The 17,056-nt window shown below is 42.1% G+C and overlaps 1 protein-coding gene across 1 annotated transcript in view; it reads left to right on the top strand.

Annotated features, from left to right (window-relative positions):
* The first annotated feature begins 559 nt into the window (after positions 1 to 559).
* GADL1 (glutamate decarboxylase like 1) overlaps positions 560 to 17,056 on the top strand; it is a 464,941-nt gene continuing 448,444 nt past the window's right edge. Inside the window, exon 1 of the mRNA XM_073630286.1 lies at positions 560 to 879. Within this exon, the coding sequence (XP_073486387.1) occupies positions 837 to 879 (43 nt within the window). The 5' untranslated portion in view covers positions 560 to 836. The remainder of the gene's footprint in view (positions 880 to 17,056) is intronic.

Here is a 17,056-nt window from a genome sequence, read left to right as displayed (position 1 = left end):
TATAAAAAAGAAATCTATACGCTTAACAACAATTCCAGTAATACATTTATATATATATCTATAGATATATATAGATATATATATCTATAGATATATAGATAGATATAGATATATTGATAGATATAGAGATATATAGATAGATATACACTATAGATATCTATTGATATATATATATATATATATATATATATATATATATATATATATATATTTTTTTTTTTTTAACAGTGATTAAAAAAAAAAAAAAACCATCATTGCTACAGTGTCACAGCTTGTCCCTGCTGTCGCTGCTAGATAGCTCTGTCTGCAAGTAAAAGTGATAAAAAAAAAATAAAAAGGCATGTGAAATAAAAGATATAAAAAAAAAATACATACGCTTAATAATATATAGATAGATAGTATTTGCCTAACTTTAAATCCCAGTACAGTAATGCAGACAGCTATCTGAAAAAAAATTCCAACATGAAGACTTGTCAGTGCAGCATAGGCCAGTGCTGTGTTTGTGTTTGGCAGCTTTAAGTGTTACAGTCCCTCCCTCTTGGCCATCTGGTCTGGACTTTTTTATCCTCCCATTCTGTACAGAATGGATAAGGGCCAGCTGGTATTTGTATTAATAGATGCCCTGCTTTGCTATTGGAGAGAAGCAGCAAGGCAGCAGCTGCAGCAGCAGGACAGACCAAAGCCAGGGTGGAGACAGGAACACTGACACCAGACACCTGTAAATTATTCACTTGTGCAGTGAGCACCCGCACTGATTTTCCCCAGGGACCGGGATATCATTTGGGGAGCCCTTAGGCGAAGCAAGCAAAAGTCACCTTCAACGACCAGAGACATCAATGAGCAGCAGCCAGAATATACACACTGCCGGGCAGATGGAGGGTAACAGACTTTTCTTCTCTATTTTTCCAGCATCAGTTCATTAGGCAGAGACAGCATGCAGCAGTCTAGATCAATATATGTTTGCTTTTACAACGACAAGGCGAGCGTTTTCATTCATTCGTTGTCTAATGTGTCTTTGACTATTTGTGCTATATGGCTTTTTTAGATTCCAGGCTGAAAATGTGTGCTGATCTGTGTTTGTTTCAGTTTACAGATAAGTGACAGCTGTGTTGACTTGTGAAACTTAGTAGAAATATAGATTGTAATAGGAATGGACCGCGTTCTGTGTAATTTGGTCACCTGAGTGAATGACCTACATGAAAAAAGTGACTAACGAGTTTGGTTAACTTTTCTGAGTGTGATGGGGCGACTTGAAAAAGTTTTGAACAGTTTTGAAAAGAGTTGTAACCACATTGAATACCAGTAGTTCTTTCTATGAAATAATAAGTGAATGATAGAGAAAGGAAGTAAAATCAGTTTGGATAAGATGTCTCAGTAGCTTCATACCTAGATGCGTATTTGTTTTTGTAAATGAAATATTTTACACAATATGAATATAAGCCAAAGGGCCAGATCTCATAGGCAACAGCAAGATTTGTCAGTTTGTTGGCCTTCTTCACACTGTACATTACATTAATGCACCTGCGTACTATGCATTATGGTTATCTTGCATGGCCCGGCAGGGCATCTTATAAAAACCAACATGTACCTTTTGTCAAAGCAGAATTATATTTATTACTAGCTTTTTTCGCATGATGTAATTATTCATATCTAGATGGCCACTGGGGATGCTAAAAACCACTGTGGGAGTCTACACTTCCTACGGTGATATTCTGGGTGCTGCTCAAGTGTCTTCCCCTCTGTACACTGAACACAAGGGGTCACTCGCAGGGGTCACTCGCTTGGAACCACCACCATTCTAAAAACACCTTGTATTTTTTCAATGAATGCAAGGCAATTTCTGATTGGACAAAGTGGAGAGGAGGGGCAAATTACATCACAATCTACCCCATAAAATCAGAAATCTCCTTGGATTCATCGAAAAAAAAAAAGGCATTCTCTGAGCTGTAGGGGTGCTGAGCAAGCCCCCCCCCCCGTGTTCAGTGTGCAGTGGGGGAGCCACTTGAGTAAGACCCAGAAGATTGCAGATATACGTAGCAGAGGCTACTACAGTGATTATCAGCACCCGCAGCGGCCCCTCTAGATATAAGATATGTGTAACTACATCCTGCCAAGCCTGACCCATCAAAGTTGGCAATAAAGGTAATTTCTGGAGTTCCAGAAATTGTGTGTTGCAATGTGCTGTGATTCAGGTCATTGCCCACTATAGTACACTATATTTTCAAAAGTATTGGGACACCTGCCTTTAGATGTACATGAACTTTAATGGCATCTCAGTCTTAGGCCTGGTTCACATCTATGGATTTTTTAGTGCGTTTTCAGTTTTGCAGAAACACACTAGAGTCCATTTAACATGGTTTCCTATGGGTCACGTTCACATCTGTGCATTTTATGAAAAGGGCCAGGCACTTTTTTCTGGTTTTTGGTTCTATAGACTTCAATGGATCAAAAATGTATATTGAAAAAATGCACCTGGAATATGCAAACTGCAACCTGCATAGGTGTGAACCAGGCCTTAGTCCATAGGGTTCAATACTGAGTTGGCCCACCCTTTGCAGCTATAACAGCTTTAACTCTTCTGGGAAGACTGTCCACAAGGTTTAGGAGTGTGTTTGTTTATGGGAATGTTTAACCATTCTTCCAGAAGCACATTTGTGATGTCAGGCACTGATGTTGGATGAGAAGGTCAGGCTCGCAGTCTCCGATCTAATTTGTCCCAAAGATGTTCTGTTGGGTTGAGGTCAGGACTCTGTGCAGGCCAGTCAAGTTCCTCCACCCCAAACTCGCTCATCCATGTTTTTATGGACCTTGCCTTGTGTACTGGTCCGAATCATTTGGTGGAGAGGGGGATTATGGTGTGGGCTTTTTTTTCACACGTTGGACTTGGCCCCTTAGTTCCAGTGAAGGGAACTCTTAAGGCATCAGCATACCATTTTGGACAATTTAATGATCCCAACTTTGTGGGAACAATTTGGGGATGCCCCCTTCCTGTTCCATCATGACTATGCACCAGTGCACAAAGCAAGGTCCATAAAGACATGGATGAGTGAGTTTGGGGTTTAGGAACTTGGCTGGCCAGCAACCTGATCTCAACCTGATAGAGTACCTTTGGGATGAATTAGAGTGGAGACTGCAAGCCTGGCTTTCCCGTCCAACATCAGTGCCTGATCTCACAAATGCGCTTCTGGAAGAATGGTCATACATTCCCATAGACACACTCCTAAACCTTGTGGACAGCCTTCCCAGAAGAGTTGAAGCTGTTAGAGCTGTAAGGGGTGGGCCAACTCAATGTTGAACCCTACGGACTAAGACTGGGATGCTATTAAAGTTCATGTGAGTATAAAGGCAGGCATCTTAATACTTTTGACAATATAGTGTAGCAACATGGGATGCCAGTCAGAATTATTGGCACCACAATGTGCAATTCCACATCTCAAGTAACTCAATAATTGTAGAGCTTGACATAGAGAGCATAAAAGTGTCTGGTCTGATACAGTCTTTCAGTAATCCATCACCTCATCCATGTCTGAGGCATCATGCAATTCTTATACAGAAGCCCCTGGCTGCCCTAGTGGGGCTAGACTCCTGAGCACAAATGTTATGGAGAGAAGCCTTTCACCTGGCAGTGTTTTAGTGATATAAAGCGCAGTTCCTAGTTTCCCAGTATGTCACAAGTAGAGCAAAAGGTTACCTGTGAAGAAAGTGTAAAAACTGTCAATACTGTCTGCAACAGGCAGGAAGGACAGTTCATGCACGTACCAAATTAGTACTTACATATACATTATATACATTTATATTATGAGCGTTCAAGACTGACCACAAGAGATTTTGCAGCATACTGTAAAATGTGCACCATGATGATGTGTTATGTTTTATGCATATGTGCTTTTTGCAGAGAGTAGTGCAAAACATGTCTATGCAAATTCAAATGCCTTGAATTGCACACAGCAAAACTGGCAAATGCATTCATACATGCAAAGAACCCTAAAAGTTGTTGATGAGAGGGTGCCAGCTGCACCGAGGACAGCCTGGTGCAGGGAACATGGCTTGAGGGGTCGCAGGGGTTGCAATGGTGACCCCCCCCCCCGCCTATGTTTGAGGGGGCCTGTGCAGCCTCTCTGAAACATTGGGTTTTACAACTGTGTCACTGGGGAAAAACACTTGTTACATCACCCTACACTGGTAATACAGTAAACTCAGAAGGCCCGGGCATAGGTCCACCCAGGCCCTCTGAGTTTCTAGTTTCATCTACACAGGGTGATAGAGCAAGCGCTTTTCCCCAGTGTCATACTCTCTGCTCAGCCCCCCTACCCAACCCAGTACAGCCCCTCCCACCTTACTCAGCCCTGCTCAACAATGCCAGTGAACACAAGGTTGTGGCAGGCAGGCCACACTCTGAGCTACTGGGTGAGAGCAGTGGGCTTGTATGTGACCCTGGAAGTCAGGCTGGGCCTTTTAAATTTTCTCTTTTACATACAAGCCCACCAGGAGTATCTTGGCACGCAGTGCAAGCAGCGGGTGATAGTGGGTAGGCGCCAGGTCAACTTTTGCATTGGGGCCCACAAGCTTCAATTACACCTCTGGCTTAGATGGCACCTTAAAAAGACATCTAAATAGTCCTTAAAGGCTAAATAGATTAAGCTGAAAACCTTAGAAAAACTAAAAACTCATCTACACCCAAAAACAAAATATATTGCAGCTTACTAGTCCTTAGATAAGTTGGCTGACTTTCCCTTCACTTTTGACCCAGAGAAGCAATGTGAACTCAGCTGAAATTTTTATAAAGTGAGGGGGCTTCCATTGTTAAACAGGTGTCACCATTGGAAGATTTCCTCCCACCATTTGTTTTAGTGACATCTGTAACAATATAAAGTTCCCATCACTTTCCATCTCAGTGACAATGGCTACCAGGTCAAACATAAAGGGTGAATCTACCATGGATACAGACAACACAAAAAACGTAATCGTTCTAAACCTTCTCTGCTCTATCCAAAACTTGAAAAAAGCTTTTGGCTACATATATGCTTAGAAGTGGAACTCCAGGAAAAATATATATTTTGACATTTGCTATATACAAATATATTGCCTATAATGATGGAAGTTTACTATGTGCAGTGTTAGGTAAAACTCACACTTTCATTCATCCCGGCAACTACTGCAGTTAACAAATGTCTGGCACTGTAAATCACTATTTCATCCCTCACAGTCAAGAAGAGCATCGCCCGCTCTCTCCCTTCCTCCATTCATAAAACATCTTATATTTTTTCACTGAATACAAGATGTTCTGTGATTGAACAAAAGAAGGTCTTGATGTTTATCCAATCTTCCTCTTTCCATCCAATCAGCTTGCCTTGTATTCTCTGAAAAGAATACAAAACATTTTATAACAACACAAATCAGCCACTAAATTAGCAGGTGAGTCAGTGTTTCACTGGCAGAGAAATAGTCATTTAAAATCCACAGAAGACATATGCAGCAGGGTGGTAGGTTTGATAGGAGAAAAGACATCTGCAGGCACCGGCAGCTCCTCGATGGGTATGGGGTCTCCTCAAGACATGTAAATAATAAAGGAGGGCGCCAGATCAGTATATGTCAAACATAAACCGCAATTTATTCTGAAAACACTTACATCTAAAAACGCTGTATACTACACACAGGGCTGGTAGAATGGAGCAGCGGTCTCGATGGACTGGAGAGTAGCCTCAATAGCACACGCCAGGAGTGTCCGGAGCTCTAACACACGCCACTGTCAGTGTGTCCACAGGCTGGTAGAACAGGTGGGGAGGCAAGCCACAACATGTTTCTGAGGCCCCGCCTCCTTCATCAGGCTCAGATACAGCGTTTTTAGATGTATATTGAATGTTTGACAAATACTGGTCTGGCATCCTCCTTTATTGTTTACAAAACATTTTATAAATGGAGGAAAGGGGACGGTGAATGACATTCTTCTTAACTGTATTAGAGACAGAAGTTTGGCATTCACAGGGATACCTTTTTGGTACAAAATAAATGTCAAAAATATTTTTTTCCTGTAGTTCTGCTTTAGCCCTCTTTCACACTGAACACGGCTTTGAAATCATGCACAATTTCAAAGCCGCATTTCAGTCCGACTTCAGGGGCGATTTGAAAGACATCTGTGCGGGTTCATGCACAGATGTCTAATGAAAGCACCTCAGAATTCACCAAAAGTAGTGCAGGAGCTACTTTTGAAAAGCGGTGCGGTGCTGCAAAGTCAGCATCGCACCAACTGGGACGCTCCAATTGCTGGCAATAGGCTCCAATTTGACATGAAATTTGTCCTGTCAAATCGCGCCAATTTGAATGGAGGCTGAATCAGAATAGGAAATAGTGCTTTTTGGTTGGGAGAAGGTGCCTAATATCACCCCTCAACTCTTACCCTTTCTTGTTCCTGTCAGTGAAGTCACTCAGCCTTCCCTAGACTCCTGAATAATTTGAGGATCCTAAATCTTATGAGAATTTGCAGGATGTGCAGTGAAGGAACAAAATCTTGTAAGACTGGAACCCTCAGTTTTCCCAGGAGGCCATAGTTAAAATCAGTGGAGAGTTGAAATCCAAGATATATATCTTTTTAGTATAGGAAAGTGCCATAGATAGATAAGCATTAGTTAATTTGTCCTGCTTTAAAGGATACGTTCACCTTTGTAACATGTCACATCTTACAACCATATTTAGTGTGTAACATGTTACAAAAATGTCCAATCAAAGAGAAAAAAATCCGACACCACGATGTCTCAAAAATAAAACATATACGTTTTTAGTAGATCCATCCATTAAAATGAATCAATACCTGTAATTATTGACACGTTTCAGCCTCTTACATAGATCTTAGTAATAATAAACAACATAAATTCACCTGCCTGAACCAACCCCATCCCTCATTGTGACAGTGGGCAGGGGATCCGTTCCCCGCAGCCTCTGTCACAATTTGAAAACAGCATGGCTGTGCGGGACTCCGTCCACACAGCCATCTCATTCATTCACAGAGATCTGTGAATGAATGAACTACAACCACGGCAGATGGCTTGTGGTTCTCAATGATCTGCAAGGGTTCTAGTAAGCACTCTCTTAGTTCAATGATTCTTTCGGCTCTTCAGTAACTGTCTGCCTATACCCGAGGTACAGGCAGACAGCTGACCGAGAGTTTGCAGGATCTTGGTGTTGCAATTCTTTACAGGCTGCAGTGTAAAAAAATATTAAATGCACTTTTTGTTACCTGCAGAATAATGTGCATTATTAGGTTTTTTTTTTACAAAAAAGTGAATGTATCCTTTAAGGAAATCTGGCATTATGAGCCTAAACATTATCAGAATAAGCATCAAAACCTACTTTTAAAAGAATTGTTATGAGAAAGCAGCGGAAAGCTTGGAACAAGCTGTATGTGTAACTGCAACACATCGGGTGCAACTGTATGTGATTAATTAAATATGTTTAAAACATAGAAATATACGTGCCAACATTTGTTACATGCAATCATTCTCCTTCCTGTCAAGTCTAGAAAACAGGCATCTTTATTTAGCATTGGTATTTAAACAATGGACTACAGCAGTGGAAGTCATGGCAGCTTAGAAAATTACTAGAGGTCATGTTAATTTATAACATAATACTATGCTATAACAGGTATAATTTAGTAACATGAAGAATGGGTGTAAGTTAGAATTTCCTTTAGCTGTAGTTCATTTTATTTTTTTGAGCATATAGAAAAATATGAATGTTCATAATAATTCATTAATATAAAATACAAATAAATTGAAAGAGGATAAATAAGTAATTTTGCAAATTTTTAATATAGGGGGCAGAGGACAGATCCAGTGAAAACTTTTTTTAGTCTCCTCATTAATTAAATTTCCCCTTACTTCCTGTGTGGTCACTAGTACAAGAGGTGGGCAGATTCTCTTTATTACATCACAGGCAGCAATGAAAGCGGAGTTCCACCCAGAAATGGAACTTCCGCGGATCAGATTCCTTCCCCCCGGTGTGGAAATTTTGCCAACAGGGACCAAAATTAAAACTGTTGCTGGAGTTCTAAGTTAAAGTTGATTTGCATCCACACAGTGTTCCCAGAGCTCAATGCATAATGTGCTAGACTCACTTCCTAGTTTGCCTACCTTCAGCAGTGCAGGGTCTGAGCTTCCTCATTGCTCCATTGCCACTTCTGCCATCTTCTCTTGATCTACATTTGAAGTCTTCTTTTTTAAGCCATTGGTTGGGCCACTGATGATATAACTCAAGCCCATACAAAACGCAGTTACATAATCCCAGTATTAGCCTCTTAGGTTAGGTTCATGCTGCTGCCATTAGACTTTCAGTGCAATTATGTAGTGCAACTTGGATGCCACTTTGAAGTAGTTTGCATATTCTATGGGGCCAAACTGGTGCTGGAATTGCACCAAAGTAGTACAGGAACCTTTTTCCAAAATTGCACCATACTGAACTGCACTGATGTGAATGGGCACCTTTGAAAACAATCTGATCTTCATTGTCATGTAATTCTGTGTGTCTCAAGTCGCCTCTGAAATTGCACCGGTGTGAACAGAAGTTCATTCAGCTACAGAAGCTATGATTGTTCATAGCATGCATGCACGGCAGTCAGCACATAATATAAAAAATGTTAGCAGGAAGGCAAAAACGTTTAATGGTAAAAGAAACATCCAGAGTTTCATCTGTCATAAAACTCTACCTTTTAACAATTGTTTATACTTTAAAGTGGTTGTTTTTACCTTAATGCATTCTCTATATCCGCTACTTAGAGCGCACAGCGGCCATATTGGAAGCATAGTTTCCTGGTTTCAAAGCTGCTATTGATGTGTTTTATTATGGAACTGCATTTCTTTTAAGTTCTGCATACAGTAAAGCAGTATTTCACTATGTGAGGTCCCCCTTCCCTCTCCTTTATGTATGTGGTGCTTATGTTCTGAGACATATTAAAAGGCACTAAAGGTACACAAGAAAGCCGGATGGAACAGTAACAAGACGGCTGTGCATATATGGAGCCTGGGTCTTACATTTTGACTGTCTTGGTAACACAAGGGATTATATTCTACCTGTGAGTGTTGTGTGTAACTGGGGCGCTATGGGTCTTTTAGAGGCACTACAAGTGGAACACACAATTCTGAAGCACACAATCAACACCAGTGTTAATGTAATTTGGAGTGGCATAGAACACTATCCACAGTCCAGACATTGACAATATTGTTTTATGGGACGTGTGTCATACGCACATTATTCACTATTGGTAATTGTCTCCTATCCATCTGTACATCTCTACTGAACTGACTTTGCTGTAACATTTTTGGTAATTGTCTCCTATCCATCTGTACACCTCTACTGAACTGACTTTGCTGTAACATTTTTGGTAATTGTCTCCTGCTGCCATATCTTTAAACTTCTATATTTAATGCTAGCTCTATAACAAACACACTGCAATAGCAATATTACTGGTGATTGATTCTCAACTCTATGTGGCTTGAGTGATCAAGAGAGGTAATTAGCTTTACGACCCTAGCCTGTGTCTGTAGCTGGTCTGGTACTGGCCATCTCCTCCCCATATTCAGGTGTCTCACATCAGACCCAATAATAACCAACTGAGAAATGCATCTCTGCTTAGTCTCCCTATACATTTAAAGCAGCTTGTGGGGTGGCACAGACAGGGGCAAGGCGCAGACATCATGGTCTTTCCTGAGTGGCTCTGTCACGAGTGATGCGCAGTTTTACCGACGCAGTTTAACGAAAGCAGGATAACTAAAGCTGGATGAACAACAACAAGAACTCTGCTCCACTCTGCAAGATGACAAGCAAACCAGCTTTTGACATTTATTTTATATTAAGTTAGTTTCCCACTCTCTATCCACTAACATGCTCCTTATTCTCTTCCTTCTCACATTGGGGTCTTCTATCCTCAAATTATCTTTACTCTACCCCTCCTCTCTTCCCTGCAGCATGCACATATCACCCTCATTCCTACCCTCTCCCTACTATGGCACCCATCATCTCCTGCATTTGCTGCACCCACATGCTGACATAAACACCAGGGCCACTAGACACGTGCGCTCATGCACATCCCACTCCCACCTTGCCTTCCTCGCCCTCCTCCTTCTCCTAGTCTCAGGTGACATTTCTCCTATTCCTGGTCTGCCATTTTCCAAATGCAAGCCACATATCCAATACCCCTCCCCCTCTGGCAACCACCGCAATCCACTCAGTTTAATTTCTATCCCCCTGCTTCCTCAAAGCAGCCCACCAATCTCATGTGCCCTTTGGAACGCCCGCTCCATCTGTAACAAGCTAACATCTGTACATGACCTCTTCATCTCTCATGGCTTTAACATACTCGCCATAACAGAAACCTGGCTTCAAAATTTTGACTCAGCTTCTCCTGCTGCCCTCTCCCATGGTGGTCTCCATTGGACTCACTCCCCCAGACCCAACAGACAGAAAGGAGGTGGAGTTGGTTTCCTTCTATCCCCACAAAGCACCTTCCAAGTCCTTCCTGTCCCTCCCTCTCTATCCCTCTCTTCTTTCGAGATGCACTGTATTTGTCTGTTTTCTCCCATTTCTCTGAGGATTGCAGCAATTTATCGGCCTCCAGGACCGGTATCGCGCTTTCTTGATGACTTGGCTGCCTGGCTACCCTACTTTCTCTCCTCTGAAATACCCACCATTATTCTTGGTGACTTCAACATTCCTGTCAATGTTAACAGCCCAACTACAACTAAAATTCTCGACTTAACCTCATTTTACTTCCACTCACTCCAATGGTAATACCCTTGACCTTGTATTCTCCCATCTCTGCAACCCTGGCAACCTCACCAACACCCCCTTTCCTCTCTCTGATCACAACCTCATTACTTTCACTGTATCCTTGCCTCCAACCACCCATCCCTCCAAGCAGCAAACAATTACTTGTAGAAACCTTCGCCACTTTAACCCTTCTCTTCTCTATTCTGCTACTGACCACCTATATGATATAATCTCTCCCCTGTCCTGACCTGGTCTACAACAGTTCACTCACATCATCACTAGATGCACTTGCTCCTCTAACCACAGGCAGAATCAGGCCTCAACCGTTACAACCCTGGCAAACTGACAACACTAGAAATCTCAAGAGACATTGCCGTGCTCTTGAACAACTGTGGCGTAAAACCAAATGCCTGCAAGACTTCACCCTATATAAATCTGCCCTTCTAAAATACAATTCATGCCTCCATGCTGCCAAACAAGCCTACTTTGTCTCTCTTATTAATTCCTTGTCATCCAGCCCCTGTCGGCTCTTCTCAACCTTTAACTCTCTGCTTCGTCCCCCACCCCCTCTACCCACTATCTCACTCGCTGCCCAAGAGATTGCCAATCACTTCAAAGACAAGATAGATGCAATTCATGAGGACATCTCCACTGTGCGTATGTCTTCCCTACCCCACATACCTTGCCTAGCAGCACATTCAACACTCTCCTCTTTTGAATTGGCTACTACTGAAGAGGTTACAAAACTTTTCTCGGATGCCCACCTAACCAATTGTCCCTTGGATCCTGTTCCCTCACAACTACTACGGTCACCCTCTTCTTCTATCCTATGCTCCCTCACCCACATCTTCAATCTCTCCCTCTCTAGTGGCATCCTACCCTCCCCTCTAAAACATGCGCAGATCACTCCCATTCTTAAAAAGCCCTCACTGGACCCTACCAACCTGAACAACTTAAGACCCATCTCATTGCTCCCATTCACCTCTAAACTTCTAGAGCGCTTAGTCTACAACTGTCTTAGCTCCTACCTCAGTGAAAATAACCTTCTTGACCTCTTACAGTCTGGCTTTTGCTTGCAGCACTCCACGGAAACTGCCTTACTAAAACTCAGTAACGATTTACTAACTGCTAAAACCAACAGCCAGTACTCCATACTCCTACTACTTGACCTCTCTGCGGCCTTTGATACTGTTGACCACCTGCTCCTTCTCAATAAACTACATTCCCTTGGCAAAAGAAAATTAATTAATTAGGGGTAGATGGCGCTACCTTACCAAGGTACCTTGATTTATAATATAATGAACCTCAAAAAATTATTACAATCAAAAAAGATAATATTAATAAATGCAACCCCTTAATCACTCATTGAGTAGTGAATCTAAGTGTCCAGCATTACCTGAATGGACTGTACTAGCAAGTCAGTCTCATACCTTCATGCAGGTGTACTCCGTGTGGCTAATCATCATAAATTCATTAGGTGACAACTTATAAAAATGTGACACTACAAAAAAATAATAAATAAAACACCACGGTCAGAACCTATGCTGATCCCCAATAGTGTCCAAATGTGCTTTTTTGCATAAGGTGAATTAGCATATATCATATATAGTCCCAACATTAAGCATACAGTGCAGGACTGCACATTGACATATATAAAAAATAATAATAAATGGTGAAAAAATTGAAAAAATTGGTGAAGAGTTATATATTGACTTGTAAAAAATTTTTTGGTGTATCAAAGTCCAACAGCAGAAAATAAAAAACGTCTGTGGTAAGTGACTTTCGTGAAAAACAGCTGATCAGGTCCAGTGATTTGCGGTGCTCCCCCTCAAAGATCCCCACTCACCAGCTCCCTGCACCCCTGCAGGGGCAGTAGGCATGTAGTACCAGGCAGCAGTATGATGTGTATGGGTCCTCGGGGTCCTCCCCTCCAACTGTGAAGTATCCTTCAGTATATCCTCGTATAGAAGAAACAGGGCTCCATAGTGTGATACGTTTACAATAGTTTATTTAGCAATATGAGGTTCAGATCTGGTCTTCAGGGTTCAACCCTGAAGACCAGATCTGAACCTCATATTGCTAAATAAACTATTGTAATTGTATCACACTATGGAGCCCTGTTTCTTCTATACGAGGATATACTGAAGGATACTTCACAGTTGGAGCGGAGGACCCCGAGGACCCATACACATCATACTGCTGCCTGGTACTACATGCCTACTGCCCCTGCAGGGGTGCAGGGAGCTGGTGAGTGGGGATCTTTGAGGGGGAGCACCGCAAGTCACTGGACCTGATCAGCTGTTTTTCACGAAAGTCACTTACCACAGACGTTTTTTATTTTCTGCTGTTGGACTTTGATACACCAAAAAATTTTTTACAAGTCAATATATAACTCTTCACCAATTTTTTCAATTTTTTCACCATTTATTATTATTTTTTATATATGTCAATGTGCAGTCCTGCACTGTATGCTTAATGTTGGGACTATATATGATATATGCTAATTCACCTTATGCAAAAAAGCACATTTGAACACTATTGGGGATCAGCATAGGTTCTGACCGTGGTGTTTTATTTATTATTTTTTGTAGTGTCACATTTTTATAAGTTGTCACCTAATGAATTTATGATGATTAGCCACACGGAGTACACCTGCATGAAGGTATGAGACTGACTTGCTAGTACAGTCCATTCAGGTAATGCTGGACACTTAGATTCACTACTCAATGAGTGATTAAGGGGTTGCATTTATTAATATTATCTTTTTTGATTTTAATAATTTTTTGAGGTTCATTATATTATAAATCAAGGTACCTTGGTAAGGTAGCGCCATCTACCCCTAATTAATTAATTTTCTTTTACTAATTAACTCACCCCCTCGGGGGTAAGTGTAAGGGGAGGCTGCAAGCCTTCAAGTCCGTGAGCGCGGAAACCCATCCCTTAATTTATACATTCCCTTGGCCTCCGAGATTCTGCTCTATCCTGGTTCTCTGCCTATTTATCACAGCGCTCCTTCAGTGTCACCTACAACTCTGTCTCCTCCTCTCCATTGCCCCTTTCTGTGGGGGTCCCCCAAGTCTCTGTTCTTGGACCCCTTCTCTTCTCTATCTACACCTCCTCCCTTGGTCACTTAATAACCGCCCACGGCTTCCAATACCACTTATACGCTGATGACACCCAAATCTATCTGTCTACTCCTCACCTCACTCCTTCAGTCTCCTCTCGCATTACTAACTTACTAACTGACATATCAGCATGGATGTCGCACCACTTCCTTTAACTAAATCTCTCTAAAACTGAGCTATTAATATTCCCCCCTGCCCGTGCCCCCCTCCATGACTTTTCCATCAAAATCAACAATGCAACTATCAGTCCCCTCCCCTCACACCAGGGTACTAGATATAATCCTAGACTCTGACTTGTCATTTCAGCCTCAAATCCAATCGTTGTCAAAAGTTTGTAAAATTCACCTCCGTAACATCTCTAAAATTTGCCCCTTCTTAACAAATGAAACCACCAAGCTCCTCATTAACTCCCTTGTTATCTCTTGCCTTGACTATTGCAACTCCCTTCTCATTGGTCTACCTCTCCATAGGCTATCCTCTCTTCAGTCTATCATGAATGCTGCTGCCAGACTTATCCACCTTACCAACCGCTCAGTGTCTGCCAACCCTCTCCTCCAATCCCTACACTAGCTCCCAATCACCCAGCGAATTAAATTCAAAATACTAACCACAACATACAAAGCCATTCACAACTCTGCCCGAGCTACATCACCAATCTTTTCTCCAAATATCACCCATATCGACCTCTCCGCTCTGCTCAAGACCTCCTGCTTTCAAGCTCTCTCATCTCCTCCTCCCATGCTCGTCTCCAGGATTACTCCAGAGCCTCTCTCATCCTCTGGAACTCGCTACCTCCATCTATCCGGCTATCCCCTACTCTTGCTACCTTCAGGCAATCCCTGAAAACTCATCTCTTCAGGAAAGCCTATCACATCTCCAACTAATCTCCTACCACTTCAAACAGCTCATTCCCCACAGTTACAACCTTTTGTACCTGCCCCACCCTATTAGATTGTAAGCTCTTCTGAGCAGGGCCCTCTTAATCCTCTTGTATTTTATTGTATTATAACTGTATTTTCTCCCTTTTATATTGTAAAGCGCTGCGTAAACTGTTGGCGCTATATAAATCCTGTATAATAATAATAATAATAATAATAATATTGAGGATGTAAGGCAGCACTGTTTCCCAATATTGGGGTTTTTATTTTTCAAAAAGCCTTCTGTAAACAGCCCCCCCCCATGACTTTCCTGAGACTGATCTTGATTCAGCGCTGTGTCTGTCTCTGTCCTCACTGGACATTGAGGCAGCAGCCGGAGCCATTGACTCCCGCTGCTGTGTTAGCTTATGAATTTGAAGGCATAGCTATGTAAAACATTAAAATAAATGCCTATACTGTTTAAAATCCAGTAAGGGACTGGCTCATTTTGCTCTGCACGGCCTCACTTGTCCTGTATTCTCGGCACTGTGCCGATAATAAGTGAGTCACTAGAGGCCAATATGCTGACAGCCTCAACATTTACTGCTGGGGGAAGCAAAAGGAATGTGCAGAGGGAATACAGATAAGGGAGGGAGAAAATAAAAGCAGGAGAGGTGATTGGACAACCTTTGCTGCCAGAGAGACACAAGAGTTAAACTTACAAGGATATTGTCTTATCTTATCTCCCTGATATTCTCTCCATTCTGCCTTGGCAAAGGCATCACTATGAATTTCAGCACTGTGAGGCTTCTGTCAGCCTTTCTCTCTAGATGAGCCAAGACATACGATGGCTGGGAGTGCACACATTTTAATTTCAGAAATTGACGTATAGTTTTTGAAACCAAGGAGAGGGGAGAGTTTTCAATAAAGAAAGGACTGCTCTGGGCTTCAAAAACATGGCAGACTCTAGCAAGAAGAAACAGGAGCAATGCTGGAGGCAATTTACAGCACACACTAATTATGGTAGCATAATTTATAATGTGGAATATTTGTTATTTTGTTTAAGAACATTAATTTTTATCAAACTGTTATGGGTGAAGTTCCTCTTTAATGATGATTGAGAGAGTTTAGTTTTGTTTTTATATTAGATATTAGATTTGTGTACATTTGCTGACTTGTAAAACACCTCCTGGTGGTTTTATATTAATGTCATTTCTAACATGAATTCATTTGTCTTCAGTTTACTGCCTTGTTGTATTGCACAATGCCTCAGGTCCATATCTGATCTCATTCCCATGCCTGGATCTGGAAAGATGACCTTCAGCCCTGGTTCACAATGCAGTGTTTTGACATGCGATTTGACATGTCAAATCGCATGTCAAATCGCGGCAATTGCCGTCAATAGCACCGTCCTAATCGGTGCGGTGCTGCACCAATTTCAAAAAGTAGTTTCTGTACTACTTTTTTCGATTTCGGGATGCGATTTACATTGACAGGCTCATTCTTCTCCAAAAACCAGTCTAGGTGATGTTGTTTTTGTTATTTTTATTTTTTCGATTTGCATAGTGATGAGGGTGGTGGTAGGATACTCCAAGAATGAGAATTATGTACACTCAGGACTTAATCTTGCTTTCCACTTTAAGTAGTAGTAGAACAAGTAGAGCAAAATCCCATCTCTTTAATGGACAATATCTGGACAGAGTTCTTCAGGACACCAGTTGGTGTCCCCTTTATTAGACCCACAGCTGACTATACTAGGCACCAGAGGGGTAGAGCACAAGGTCCCCAAGATCTTCCCAGTGTCTGTACACACAAGGCCCAAGGACAGATGGATGCCTCGTTCTAATCTTCCAAGGGATACCCTTCGGTGATACCAGACAGATCTGTGGTAGACAGCTCCCCTCAGTCAGCTTATTCTAAGCTCCCTGGTCTCTGCTTTTCTCCCTCAAGTCGCCCACCTGAGGCCTCCACATGGCGCCTGTGCCTGAGAGGGCAGCTTACCCCCCTCAGGCTTGACTCCTCTACTCTGGGACAAGTCCCAGAGCTCAGTGTGCTGACTAAATAAATACAGTCTCCCAGCCCACCTTCAGAGCCTGCCTGTTTGGGATAGGCCGGGACTGTATCAATATTCATGCTACCATCTGCATAGCTTCACACCTACTATCCATAAACTTCTTACATCTCCTGGATGCAGAAGAAGCTATAGACCAGACTGGCAGCAACTGAACACACTGAGCAGACCTAACTAGCTTTACTGGGTACAGTGATCAGAATATGCTTTGGCCTACCAAAAAGTGTCAGCCACACTGCCTACAG

The sequence above is a fragment of the Aquarana catesbeiana genome, linkage group LG05 (genome assembly GCF_042186555.1).
Source record: "Aquarana catesbeiana isolate 2022-GZ linkage group LG05, ASM4218655v1, whole genome shotgun sequence".
NCBI classification, from domain to species: domain Eukaryota; kingdom Metazoa; phylum Chordata; class Amphibia; order Anura; family Ranidae; genus Aquarana; species Aquarana catesbeiana.
This window is presented reverse-complemented; position numbering and strand designations above follow the sequence as displayed.